General features: G+C 38.8%; 1 protein-coding gene across 1 annotated transcript in view; it reads right to left on the minus strand.

Annotated features, from left to right (window-relative positions):
• The window catches only part of LOC133654224 (N-terminal EF-hand calcium-binding protein 1-like), a 34,920-nt gene that overhangs the window by 1,480 nt on the left and 18,917 nt on the right, over nt 1-14,523 (minus strand). Inside the window, exons 6-11 of the mRNA XM_062054391.1 lie at nt 6,403-6,661; nt 6,244-6,323; nt 4,488-4,541; nt 1,507-1,619; nt 1,331-1,408; nt 1,136-1,227 (exon numbers count right to left, since the gene is read on the minus strand). Coding sequence (XP_061910375.1) covers nt 1,136-1,227; nt 1,331-1,408; nt 1,507-1,619; nt 4,488-4,541; nt 6,244-6,323; nt 6,403-6,661 — 676 coding nt within the window. The remainder of the gene's footprint in view (nt 1-1,135; nt 1,228-1,330; nt 1,409-1,506; nt 1,620-4,487; nt 4,542-6,243; nt 6,324-6,402; nt 6,662-14,523) is intronic.

Consider the following 14,523-nt stretch of genomic DNA (forward strand, 5'->3'; position numbering starts at 1 on the left):
TCTAATCTATGCAAGGACAAAACTTCTTGTCTGAGGGGTGGCCTCAGCCACAGATGTTATCTTTGTTTTAGCCCGCTAACAGCCAAGGACTTCAACGACCTCAACGAAGACAAGATGACAGCACGCAGACGAAGCAGAGACTTCAAGGACCTCAACGAAGATAAGATGACAACATGCAGACGAAGCGGGGACAAGGCAAAATCACAAGGCCCCCAGCACATTCCATCACGTATCGTGCGTCCTGGACCTGCTTTGCATAATATATGTGACCACTCCTTTTAGAGGCGGCCTTAGTATTGTTGACTGTGGAACTCCTGAATAAATAGAGGGACATAGGAGCTGAACCTTAGAGCGTAGGGCGAGACTGTGATTAAGGGTGCAGCTCCATGCGTTCTCCTCATGAGCTAAATTGAACTCTGTGTCTGCATGATTCCTTGCTTCTTGTCTGATTAATAGATGTCATCTGTGTTGGAACCTGACACAAAAGTACCGCAACAGTTTGACAACAACACCAGCTGTGATGAAACGTTTAATTATTCAGGTTTGTGAATCTTAATGAAAAGTGTTTGATGCAATTCTGCTGGTTTTCTAAATGTTAGCTATTATTCGGGATGTGCCGATTGATTGGCCACCGATGTATGTATGTACGTAAGTATGTGATTCCTCGTGATGGTCAGATGAAGCCTCATTAGGCAGTGAACCACTTGACCACTTTGGTTCGAGAAGTATGACTGGCTTTATTTCACAATTTTACATTTCACTTTGCGATGTGCAACGTTACAAGTGGGTCGACGATATTGGCTCCAAGAGTATTCTGGGTAAAATAGTCATCAACCCTCCACCAAAGTCATCCGTCACTTGTCAACAGAGTACAAGCTAGGTGAGCATTTTTACGACGAAGGGCCCTTCATGTTAACATAAAAGTGGAGCGGCAAACTCAAAGAAAAGGAAACCAAGTTTAGGAGGTGGTGTACGTTGTTTCCTACTGCTACAAGCGGGGCGCGAACGCTAGTTGCCGGCATGAGAGGCGAGCGTGCTGACTACAGCACAGAGTTTAAAGGGCCCGAGGTTTGCCAGTCCCAATGCTATTGCTACAAAAGTAACCAATGATCTAATGTGTCAGTTTTTTATTTACCTGGGAGGAGCATAGTGGAGACAATCTCTGGCTCTTCCAGTGAGTCGATGATGCAGCGCTGGAACGTCTTACTGATGGTCGATTGCAGGAAGCTGTGAAAGGAAGACAACACACGTTAGTTACAGACAGTCTGCCCTTTGCTTCAAATCAAGAGATGACATTTTAAGATGTTTAATTGCTACAGAGTGATCTCACCTCATCCAGGAGAGGCGATCCTGCCAAAATTCATACATGATGAAGCAAGATCTGTCTGGTAAGTTCTGGACTGAAATGCTAAAGCAAGAGAAGAGGGCAAAGAGAAAAATAAAGGCCAGTGAAGGCTATAGCAAGACTGAAATCATTTAAAGTTAGATGTAGACAAAGGCACTGACTGCAGGTTGTCGTGTTGTCCTGTGCTGGCCTCTATGTAGATCTTCAGAGCTTGTTGAAAGTTCTCTACGTCTTGTTCCTTCACTGACATTTGTCTTTGAACCAGAAGAATGTTCTAGACAGGCAGCAAGAGAAACAAACATATTATTATTACTTAACTCCCTTTGAACCGGCTGACTGACATTGGATTGCGCATTGTGTATGGTTCTAGGCTGTGATTTAGGGGTTTGGCTATAGGAGGCAGTGGTGTTAGCCAGGTGGTCAGAGCCTGCTCAAAAGAGAAGAAGAGTTGCCATGCTGCATTGAAGTGTGCAGTATGAATAACTAATATGTATAGGCGCACGATAATTATCAGGCCCATATTAGGAATTATCACGTCACGTCGATAATAATCCGATAACATTAAAAATACGTCCCATCGATAAATCCGATAACATTAAAAATAGATCAAAAATGAAGAAAAAAAATGCTCCAATTAGGCAAGATTACCATTATTGTGCCGTAGGTGGTTTAGGGTGACCAAATCAAGCGCTTCTACCTCGTAGGATGTCCTAACTTTCCTTAAGTACACTGACCTCACAGTTTCAACAAACATGGCGTCGGTTGTGTGGAACATTTTTACTAGGGATGTACTGTAAATCATTCAACAACTCGCGATTTGATTCTAATTCTTGGGGTGACGATTCAATTCAGAATCCATTCTCTATTCAACACAATTCTGGATTCCAACCGATTCTTGCAAAATGTTTGGTGAACATATTATTAATAAAATCTTTTCAAAAAGTTAAAAGTTACACTACCTCATTTTGGCTGTTGACGTGGCGGGTAAGTGCAGAGATAGCCAATTTTTTATTTTTTTTTAATGTGTTCTTAAAAAAAAAGGTTTTTTTTAAAATTATGAATTAATTTAGAAACTGAATAAATAAGCATTTTCCATTTTTCAGCACTCCTATTCTTTACTCCTTCAGTTTGTCTTACCTCCAGGAGTGCAGAAACTACAGTCAAATCTACATTAAAACAATAAGTATCGGTATCGGCTTGAAAAAAAAATATTGTGCACATTGTGGAGTCGTGTACAATCATCTGCCGACATGAGAATAATTTATATTCTTAACTAACTTAGCTAATGTGGTAATTTTATTGTATATCTTCACTAAAATGACAATAAAGCTTTCGTACTGCACAAATCTTATCAGGGGCTAACCATCTAAAAATAAAAAAACAAGGGTAGAATGCAGGTTAATAATTTCATGCTTTTATTTTGAAGCTTATTTTGCACCTAATTGTATGCATGTTTTAATGCTGTACAGCTCGACAGTAATTATGTTGTGGCAAGCTGCTTAGCGATATTAAAGGAAGTTGATAATACAAAACCCAAAACCGGTGAAGTTGGCACGTTGTGTAATTCGTAAATAAAAAGAGAATACAATGATTTGCAAATCCTTTTCCACTTATAATCAATTGAATAGACTGCAAAGACAAGATACTTAATGTTCGGACTGAGAAACATAAGATTTTTTTTGCAAATAATCATTAACTTAGAATTTAATGGCAGTAACACATTGCAAAAAAGTTGGCACAGGGGCATTTTTACCACTGTGTTACATGGCCTTTCCTTTTAACAACACTCTGTAAATGTTTGGGAACTGAGGAGACCAATTTTTGAAGCTTGGCATTGTCTTGCTTAAATAAGCAGGGGCGTCCATGATAACGTTGCTTGGATGGCAACATATGTTGCTCCAAAACCTGTATGTGTCTTCACATATGTGTAAGTTACCCATGCCTTGGGCACTAATATACCCCCATACCATGACAGATGCTGGCTTTTGAACTTTGCGCTTATAACAACCCGGATGTTTCTTTTCCTCTTTGGTCCGGAGGACACTATGTCCACAGTTTCCAAAAACAATTTGAAATGTGGACTCGTCAGACCACATAACACTTTTCCACTTTGCATCAGTCCATCTTAGATGAGCTCGGGCCCAGCGAAGCCGGAAGCGTTGCTGGGTGTTGTTGATAAATGGCCTTCGCTTTGCATAGTAGAGTTTTAACTTGCACTTACAGATGTAGCGACAAACTATAGTTACTGACAGTGGTTTTCTGAAGTGTTCCTGAGCCCATGTGGTGATATCCTTTACACACTGATGTCGCTTTTTGATGCTGTACCGCTTGAGGGATCGAAGGTCCGTAATATCATCGCTTACGTGCAGTGATTTCCCCAGGTTCTCTGAACCTTTTGATGATATTACAGATGGGAGTTGGTGAAATCCCTAAATTCCTTTCAATAGCTTGTTGAGAAATGTTGTTCTTAAACTGTTCGACAATTTGCTCACGCATTTGTGCACAAAGTGGTGACCCTCACCCCATCCTTGTTCATGAATGACTGAGCATTTCATGGAAGCTGCATTTATACCCAATCATGGCACCCACCTGTTCCCAATTAGCCTTTTCACCTGGGGATGTTCCAAATAAGTGTGTGATGAGCATTCCTCAACTTTCTCAGTCTTTTTTGCCACTTGTGCCAGCTTTTTTGAAACAAGTTACAGGCATCAAGTTGCAAATGAGCTAATATTTGCAAAAAATAACAAAGTTTTCCAGTTCGAACGTTAAGTATCTTGTCTTTGCAGTCTATTCGATTGAATATAGGTGGAAAAGGATTTGCAAATCATTGTATTATGTTTGATTTACGATTTACACAACGTGCTAACTTCACTGGTTTTGGGGTTTGTAATACAACACATGCTGACATATACGGAACAATTGTATTCATGTCGAGGAAAGCGGTCAACCATGCACAGTATTTCAAGCAGGCAATTTTTAATAATAGTAACAACAACATGAGGGTTATCGGGGTCAAGGCTTGATGAGTTGTTCAACATAGACAGGTTGGCGACATGAGCGGGATCGACTTCAGCGGTGGACGATATATCAGATCTATTTTAATGAATACATAATAATTACCATATATTGTTACTTGACTCACCGATTTATACGTCCCTGCCAGTGTGTCTTCTTTGAGAGGTTCCAAATGTGGACTCTGAAAAGGTAGAGATATTTGAGTCAAAGTATGATCTATCAACACATCCAAGCACAATGAGGATATGGCCAAATGTATATTAAATGTTAGAGCTGTGGCTATAATAAACTCCTGTCTGCATAAAGAAGATAAAGAAATGTAATTACGGGAGTCTTAGCATGGGAGCCAATTTCCTCCTGATGCAGACAGATATCTATCCTGGGAGAAGGTGTCAATTTTGAGTGCATATGTTTGAAGCTAGAAGATACTTTGCGAGGTATTTCTGCAACTTGTGATTGGCAGACAGCATAAAACCCTCCACAAAAACCTTTCTTTGTTGTTTTAGAAATAAAAAGAAAAACTGTGGCACTGTGGTTCTCTCTTTTGATTAATTTCTTGTACACTAATTTAATTAATGATATTAGTATATATTTCCTATGCATTTCATATTTAACACAGAGTGATTGATTTTCACTGTGTCTACTCAACTGCAGCGAGTAGCACGTGTGTATTTGAAGGTCTATTATTAAAATCCTTAGTAGCAGCAACAGGGATGGTAAAAGTATTCTATTAGGTATATTCAAGTCTCTTCTTTCTGCCAACTCTCCTTCCCCCTTTACTGCTGTGTGTGGCAGTGGAGTTCTCCAAATGAGTTAACGACGAGAAGGGGTGTAACAGTATTGTAGATACCGCTGTATTTCGGTTTCAAAGTCTTCACAATCGTGCCGTGACGGTATCAAACAAAAATTTGCTTGAAACAGTGAATGTTCCTTTACAATTATTTGCACTTAAAAATCCATGTTTGTATCAAAATATATGATTAGAACATTTTAGCATTATGTTTGTGTTCAATTACAGTAAGTGTGTTTATCCTAAACATTCCTGCTACTTCATTTTACACACTAAAACATTTTTCAATCTTTTTTGGACATATACCACTATAATATCGTACCGTGGCCTTAATACCGTGATAATATCGTACCCCGATACTGTTACATCCCTACTAATTAGGGATGGGTACCATTCGCTTTTGAATCCATACTGTACCAATTCCAAGAATCTGGAAATCAATACTCAACTGTACCAATTGCCGGTACTTTTGTGTTTATTCAAATGTGTTGATAAATTACTTAATTGTTCTCCATTGTTTGTATTTTAGCTGTGCTGTCCAGTTTTTATATTGCATTTCTGTGTCTCATTTGCAGATGTTGTACTGTATTTTATAGTAGACTTTGCATGCAGTTACAATTCCAAGGCGTTAGATGGCAGTAGTGGGCTTTTGACCATCTTGTTTTTGCTTTTTGGCATGGAAAAAATGTCAAAATATCTAGAGGCAGTCCAGCTGTGTCCGCTGTGAGTCCTTGACTGCTTGTTTCCCGGCCAAGTGCTTGAGGCTGCAACTGGACGTGACCATACAGGCAACAAAAAGGTATCGAAATATGGCACCGTTTGATTTTGTGTGAATCGGTAACAGGTAGTACCGCCAAGTACCAAATTTGGTACCCATCTCGAATACTAATATCTTATTGTGCTAAAGTGGAGTCCATTCAATCTGCCCAGTAACATGTGATCATGACAAGGATTAGCAGTACTGTTTAACTGCATTGCACCCTCAACTCAGCTAAATTTGATTTATTTTGTGAGTTCTATAGTGAATAACATTGTCTGTGTAGTTCAGTGCATTGTTGCTGAAAGGACATAATAATATTGATTCCATACCAACCTCACAGTCCAGCTTATCTATGAGATGCTCCAACTGGTCAACCTGGGAGCCCCAATGGTAGTCTGACTCCACGCTGACCCCTGAAACACAACATCAACATGATTCTTAGTCTAACGTCACCCTTAAATACAACACATTGTCCTAGTGGATGGAACACACCTGTGGTCAGCATGCCAGAGTAAGGGTCCGTCGGGGAGAGACACATGTTCTTCTGGATGCGTCGGCCCGGACGTTTGGTCACCCTCTGGATGGGCAGGTCCTCTGGCTTCTTCACTGTCCTCCTGCCAGTGCAGCCTTGGTCGTGCACGGCCTCCATCGCACAGTCCAGTGATGACTGCAGGGACTGCAGCTGGGTGGAGGTCTCCTTGAGCAGGAAGCGTGTCACAAACTGACCCAGCACTGAGGAGCCCTGATATTCCTGCATGGTAGGAGAAAAAAATGAAGAAATATACGGATACACAACATTGTTCTTATACATCATGCGTGTTTTTTAGTTGTATTTAACAGAACTCTATATTGTCGAGTGTTCCTCCGGGTGAAACCGATCTTCACTGTTCACTGAAACAAACAAATAAATCCCAGCATCCTCTTAAGCCCTCGACTTAAAAACGAATGAACGAGGCAAAAAACACAAAATCTTATAGCAGCAGTCCTTCACTGTGACGACAAAGGAGCTGCGACACCTCAGCCAATGTTTCCTTTTTGATCTCGGGGGACATTCTACTCCATTTATTGCATCGTTTTTGTGTTTTCCTGCACTATAAAAGCTTCTAGACCAGGAATTCTTGTAAGAGTGTAAGCCACATTGCAACACACAATACTAGAGGCTATTACACGCTACCATTGGGGCATTTAACAGTACTTTTCAGAACAAAACAAAACACAAACTTTAGACGTAATAGCAAAATGAATTAAAGGGGTACTATACTTTAAAATTTTTATTTTGCCCATCGTTCACAATCTTAATGAGAGACATAAGGTTTTCTTTTTTCCATTATGATTTCAAATCAAATCAAATCAAATCAACTTTATTTATAAAGCACATTTAAAATTTACCACAGGGGTAGCCAAAGTGCTGTACAATGGGCAGGTTAAAAGATCAATCAATCAATCAATGTTTATTTATATAGCCCTAAATCACAAGTGTCTCAAAGGGCTGTACAAGCCACAACGACATCCTCGGTACAGAGCCCACATACGGGCAAGGAAAAACTCACCCCAGTGGGACGTCGGTGAATGACTATGAGAAACCTTGGAGAGGACCGCATATGTGACTTAAAGATAATACGAGAACCGAGCAAACCCAACACAACACAAACAGAACACGATAAAAAATAAATAAATAAAATAAATAAAACATAAAAACATAAAAACAGGTTCACAGCAGGTGTATTATGGGGCGCCATTGCAGGATGGATATCACTCAGTGTTAAAAGCCATGGAATAAAAGTATGTTTTTAAGAGAGATTTAAAAACAGGAAGAGAGGAGGCTTGTCTAACACTAAGAGGTAGGTCGTTCCAGAGCTTGGGAGCAGCAGCGGCGAAAGCTCTGTCACCTCTAAGCTTCAGCCTTGTGTCTGGGACCGTCAGTAGCAGCTGATCGGCTGATCTTAGGGATCGGGTGGGGCAGTAAGGCTGAAGGAGGTCGGAGAGATATGTTGGCGCGAGGTTGTTTAGACATTTAAAAACAAATAAAAGGAGTTTAAAATTGATTCGGGAACGCACAGGGAGCCAGTAAAGGGACGCTAATATAGGGGTGATGTGCTCACGTCTGCGGGTCTGTGTTAGCAGACGAGCAGCAGAGTTCTGCACGAGCTGCAGGCGGGCGAGGGAGGCCTGGCTAATGCCTACATACAGGGCATTGCAGTAGTCAAGACGAGTCGAGATAAAGGCGTGGATTAATGTCTCGAGATCATGTCCTGGTAGAAGCGGTTTCACTTTTGCTATTTGGCGTAATTGATAAAAGCTTTTTTGAACGACGCTGCTGATTTGTTTTTTGAATTTAAAATCTGAGTCAAACTTTACCCCCAGGTTTGTGACACAGTCACTGAGATACGGGGTCAGAGATTTGTAAAAATCGTCTCGTTGTTGGTTGCTGGCATTGAAGCTAACAGGAGCAATCTATACTGCCGCTAAATTACTTTAAACATGTATCCAAAAAGCGCCAACAATACATCATTTACGTTCCGTAACTTGTATAATAAGTAAACTGTAACAAGATTGTTATTGTAATAGCGAACACTGAGGAACTATTTTTCTAGTGTAATAAGACATTGTCTTAGAACGACATGCTAAGGCATTCGCCGTAAGTTTGGTCAAGCTGGCCGGGGAAGTTTTTTCAAGTAGACTTTGGGTAAGCACGCTATATATGTACCCATAGCTTGGCTCCAAGTTCCACATTTACACAGTAAAATCTCGCCAACCTTTACTCTTTCAGCTTCCGTCTGCTCCAACGTTTCACCCTCTGTTAGTGCTCCTTTCTATAAGCAGCAGTTCATCCTCCATATATTCAGCTTCAAAAAGATAAGGTTGTGAATCCTCATTTGTCCAAAAATAGTCATCTTTGTTGTCTGTTACCAGGTCTGCTATGATTACAACACACTCTCGTTTGTTTCCAGAAGTAAAACCACCTATTTGTTGCCGAAAGTCGGAAGTGCGCAGCTGTGGAAACGGAAATAAATGCGCAGAGGAAAGAAGTTCAGATAATGCATAAAATGACCAAGATACGGTAAATATTGAACATATGACATATTGTTAAGAACGTGTCTGTTACTACATTATATATAGACTTGCAACATGTATATAAAATGTTGATGGAGGATTTTGAAGTTGTTTTAGGGGTTTAAAGGCTACAATGGTGACTCCAATTAGCCACATTTTGCGAGTGTCTTTATCATCTTTAAAATTCTAAAAAATAAAAAAAAGACGTGTGTTCTTGACTTTCATAATGATTGAGAACGATAGGCAACATTTTTAAAAAAGTGCAGTTCCCCTTTAAGTCTTAATATTACATAAAAAAAACTAGTCATTTAACAAGAAGGTAATTCTATTATAAGAAAACAAATCCTGAAATCTATACAAAACAAAAACATAATATATTTGTAATTACAAGAATAATGTTGACACAATGTTGCAATCAATAAGTTTACATGTACATTTTACATGTACATTAAGGTGAGGATTACTGAAAATAACAATTATACTTATATTATACAAAATGAAGCGAGTAAACGTCGTAATATTACAAAACACAATTCTAATGAAATCAAAATTACAACAATAATGTTGTAATATTACCATATAAAAACCTGAATAATAGATAACAAGTAGAAAAAAATTAAACAAGTAGAAAAAAAAACAAATTTACAAGATTAAAAATTTACAAGAATAAACCTTGCAATACAATGTCAGTCAGCCGGTTCAGGGGGAGTTAAGAAATAATAATGCTCGGAGGGGAAAACCGACTAGTATTCTTCTGGCAACCATCAGACTTTTTTGTAGAAATATTCAAATGTATTCTCGTAGTACTGAGGAAAAGACTATTGTTAAATATTCTTCTAACATTATTTTTTTTTTTTTTAGTACGTCGACATTAATCTCATAATATTATCACTCCAGCCATACATCCATCCAAAACACAGAGACAGACAACATTTATCAATAATATGACAATATTATTGTAATGTTATATACATAAATATATGTATACATACATATGTTACAAAATACAACTTTATTATTGTAACAATCAGCCTATTTCATAGAATTTTTTGACTTTATTTTTGTAACATTACAACTTTTTCTTGAGAAAAACTACTTTATTTATTGTTAAATAAGTCTTCTGTAACATTAAGACTTCTATCTTTTAGTACTGTACTTCGACTTTATTCTCATATAATTATGACTCATACAAACACCACTATTTATTATTACAATATTATTGTAAGATTATGGCTTTTTAAATCAATATATTACAGCGTTATTCCACATTTTTGTTTTTTAGAAATTACCATTTTATTCCTGTAACATTAATGCATAACTGCATTTGTTTTCACTAGATAACATTTTTCTTCTTTGCCCGAGTGCTGCAGCATCTGGGTAAACACAGATGCTGTGTGCCTGGTTTGAATAAAACGAGAGAGGATAAAAAAAATGTGGAGGTCATGTGACGTCAGAGGAGTCTGTGTGCCGTGTGCTTTGTCAGTTTGTGTTAATGTCATTGATGCTGCACGACTGGACTATATTGTTCATCTTACCAGCACAGGAAACACAAAGTAAGTCCCTGCACATTGTAGTGAAAATATCAGTGCCCACATTCATCTCCATATTAACGGTCTATTCATTATTCCCTTCAGTTTGCCGCTGACAAACAAGGGGCCAGTAGGTGAGGAAGACACACTATCAATTTTGTCTCAGAGGAAGTTGTTATAGGTTGAGCTCCATATGCAAATGTGAAAAACAACGCGGATAAAGCTATTAGGCTCCAGATGCGGGCTCTTTAATCCCCTCTACGTCTCATGAAATATACACTCATGGCAGCAGTCACAACGGTCTAATTAGCACATTCCACATTTTAAGGCTGATAAAGGTTGTGTCTCTGTAAATGTTGTAGAGCAGGATATAAGAAGAATGGCAAAATACACAAAATAGGTCAAAGAAAAATTGTTTTAACCTTATTGGGATGAGACGGATGACATTTTTACTCAGTGAGTCCGTGAAGAAACAAAATCAATATAATGACAAATGGGCTGTGTCAATAATCCCCGTGTGAGTATAAAATATAACAGCAATAACATAAAATGGGCTGCCAGAAGAACTTTTGTTTACATGTTACACTGATTTATACTTAAATAAGCAAACATGATGAAGTATTTCCATATTTCTTAAACGCTAACATAGAGTAATACCTAGAATGTATGTTTTTGATGATTCATCTGCCATCATCAGATTAAAGTATAAGGAATTCATTGTTTCCCCCCCGCTGTGGTAATGGCTGGACAAATGGACAGAGGTTAAAATACCTATAGCGTCCAGATATATTTTTTGCTCCTGAAAATGAATACGGCACTCATTTTCCATATTATCAATTAGTTTTTGAGCAATGGGTAGATAACTAACTGTACCCGGAATGCCCCCTTTCCATCGCCAGACTCGATATGCTTGGTGTGACGTCATCTATAGAATTGGAGCCAATTTCCCCTTATAGATTTTCTCTTTTGGCTCTTGGCAAAGACGGTTGCACTCCTTCCCATCGCCGTGTCTGCTCTGCTTGCCTCTTTGTCTAGTCCTGTCTTGTTTACCCTTCTAGTTGCCTCTTTTTGCACTGCTCTCAAAAATCTAAACTATGGTATTGATCAACTGACCTATCAACAAATTTGACCTCAGGTTCAGAGGATCCTGTCTGTCCTGTCCGAACGGTTGTTGCTGGACACACAACGGACTTTTGGGAGAAGAGGAGTTCCCTAAAGCTGCCACAAATGTTTGGGGGATGCGGGCAGAACTGTGGAAACTCAAGACTTTTGTGATTTTGGATAACATCGGAACGTCTGCCTGCAGGATGAATTTGAGGACCAGATATAGACAATTAGAGTAAAAAGTATGTTTTTACTCGCTCAAACACAACCATTCAAATCTTGATTGTTTTCCCCGGTTGTGACGTGGCAAGGTCGTTGCTTCAAGACTCCCCTTGAGGACAGTGCAGCGAACACGAAACAAACTCCTTCCCTGTCAACAACACCCAAAAAGATAAACTCTGTTTCTTTGCCACAGCATACAGAGTGAATCCAGGCCTACAGACTTACCACACACCATGGACCATGGCTACATATACACAAATCGCCATTTCAGACCGTCTGCCCTGCAGGATGAATTTGAGGACCAGAAATAGACAATTAGAGTAAAAAGTGTGTTTTTACTCGCTCAAACACAACCATTCAAATCTTGATTGTTTTCCCCGGTTGTGACGTGGCAAGGTCGTTGCTTCAAGACTCCCCTCGAGGACAGTGCAGCGAACGCGAAACAAACTCCTTCCCTGTCAACAACACCCAGAAAAATAAACTATGTTCCTTTGCCACAGCATGCAGAGTGAATCCAGGCCTACAGACTTAACACACACACCATGGACCATGGCTACATATACACAAATCGCCATTTCGGAACTTCTCCGCTCCTCCATTTCCTCTTCCATAGACACCATAGCCTGTGTTTCCTCATGATCTTTCAGCTTTCCCTTGGGGAAAACATCACTAGAAGAGGACATAAAATTGTATCAAACCAAACTTTTTTTGTCTCTCGTTGATGAGTGCGGATCTGCTCTTCTTTCTCAATTTTTCCTCAGGTTCAGACTCCGTCTTTCTCCTGTCAAGAGGGCTCCTGATTTTCGGGATCGCTTTTGAGTCTTTTAAATTTTTTCCATCCAAACTCAGACCAAAACCCTTCTTCTTACACTCTTCTTGCTTAGTACGACACCGTTTGTATGAATCAATTTGAAGAGGTCCATACTTTCCTCATATTTCTTTAATTTGGAAATGTGTGCAGGCTGACCCCTTCTTTCGTTGTATTTCTACAACCTGCAACAATGCATCTTGCTAGACATATTTGATAATTTGTTTAAATTATGCATGAAAGAATTCATCAAGGAGGTTTGAATCTTCATAATTTTCAATCATATTATTGGGCCGCTAATATAAACTGTATGATGTATTGGTCACACTACCACCTTAATAAGAACTGCCCCATATGGGTAAGAATAAAAGCATTGTCGTGCCCTTCTTCGTCAATGCCAGAGTTACTCGGGGCACCATCGCCTTTAACAGAAGATTTGTTCATAAGCAACCCAATAGTAAAGCACACACTACGGATTATTTTTCAGTTGAACAAAATACTTAATCTGGTTAGCATTTATCTTTTTAGCCCAGTGAAATTGACTCATAGATTTATACTGTACCTTCAAAAATTGTCAGAGCCTTTGATGTAGTCTGAAAGGGGCCTGAAAAACTTTTTTTAATATTTGATTTGCTTGTTTTGCACAGATTAAAAAATATATATATATTCCTAAATCGCATAAACCTACAAATTAAAAACTATGTTAAAAGCATCATACCGCAGTTCCCTAATAGATCCCCGGTTGTTGATATATGTCACTTGACCCAACAAGAAAAGGGACAATCTTGGAAATACTTTGATTAATTTCTACAAAAAAATAATTTTCACTTTCTAAAATTAAAAGAGAATGGGCAAAGGATTTCCAAATATAATTAGATGTCGGAACATGGATCAAGGTTCTGGAAGGGGGTTCACACATCTTCAATGTGTGCTCGACACGCTCTTATTCAATTTAAAGTGGTGCATCGAGTGCATTGCCTCAAGGCCAAATCAGCCAAACTCTTCCCACAAACTAGCCCACCATGCGATAGGTGTTACGTGATGGATGCAACGCTGTCTCATATGTTTTGGTCCTGTCAAAGCCTGGAACCTTTTTGGTAGGGCACTTTTGATTCCCTATCTACCATTGTCAGAATTCAAATTGCTCCGGACCCATTGATTTCTCTAGTTGGAGTCTTACCAGATGGGTGGGACACAGGAAATTGTCATTTACCACATTACTGGCACATAGTTTAATTTTACTAGAATGGAAGGAGGCTTCCCTACCCATCCTTTCTCATTTGGATAAGTGATGTGCTACTGAATCTTGAATTAGAGAAAATAAGATTCATGCTGCTTGCTTCTGAACACAATATTTTTAAATATTTGGAAGCATTTATACTCTTTTTTTGATAAACCCACTACACACATACAGGAATTTCAGAGTGTATAAAAGGGTTTGGAGGATATTGCATATTTTTTAAAATTTATTAAAAAAACTCTAAAAAATAATTTCTGCGTAAAGATACAGGATGAACATTTTACCAAATCACAAACTACGCAATATAAAATTGCCACCAGTCATCAGCAGGCTGATGCAGGCCCACCCATATTTTGGAACTAAAAGTAGGCGTTCCAAAATGTGCTGAAACTCATTACAAACCAAGTCTAAAATAACTACACTACCGTGTCCATTTTAGAGGGAATTTTACCTCTAAATATCATTTTAGGTCCAGAACTATGAAATCAGTGTCATTGTTGTCAGCATTAGAAAAGCCCTTTAACATGCATTTAAATAAGTCTGGTCCACCAATATTGAAAGTATATCATTTTCCAGGATGAGGACGAATTGATGATATATTTTATTCAGTATTATTCTCCACATACTGTAGTGTGAGACATCAAAGTGGAAAGTCA

Source organism: Entelurus aequoreus, linkage group LG07 (genome assembly GCF_033978785.1).
Source record: "Entelurus aequoreus isolate RoL-2023_Sb linkage group LG07, RoL_Eaeq_v1.1, whole genome shotgun sequence".
NCBI classification, from domain to species: domain Eukaryota; kingdom Metazoa; phylum Chordata; class Actinopteri; order Syngnathiformes; family Syngnathidae; genus Entelurus; species Entelurus aequoreus.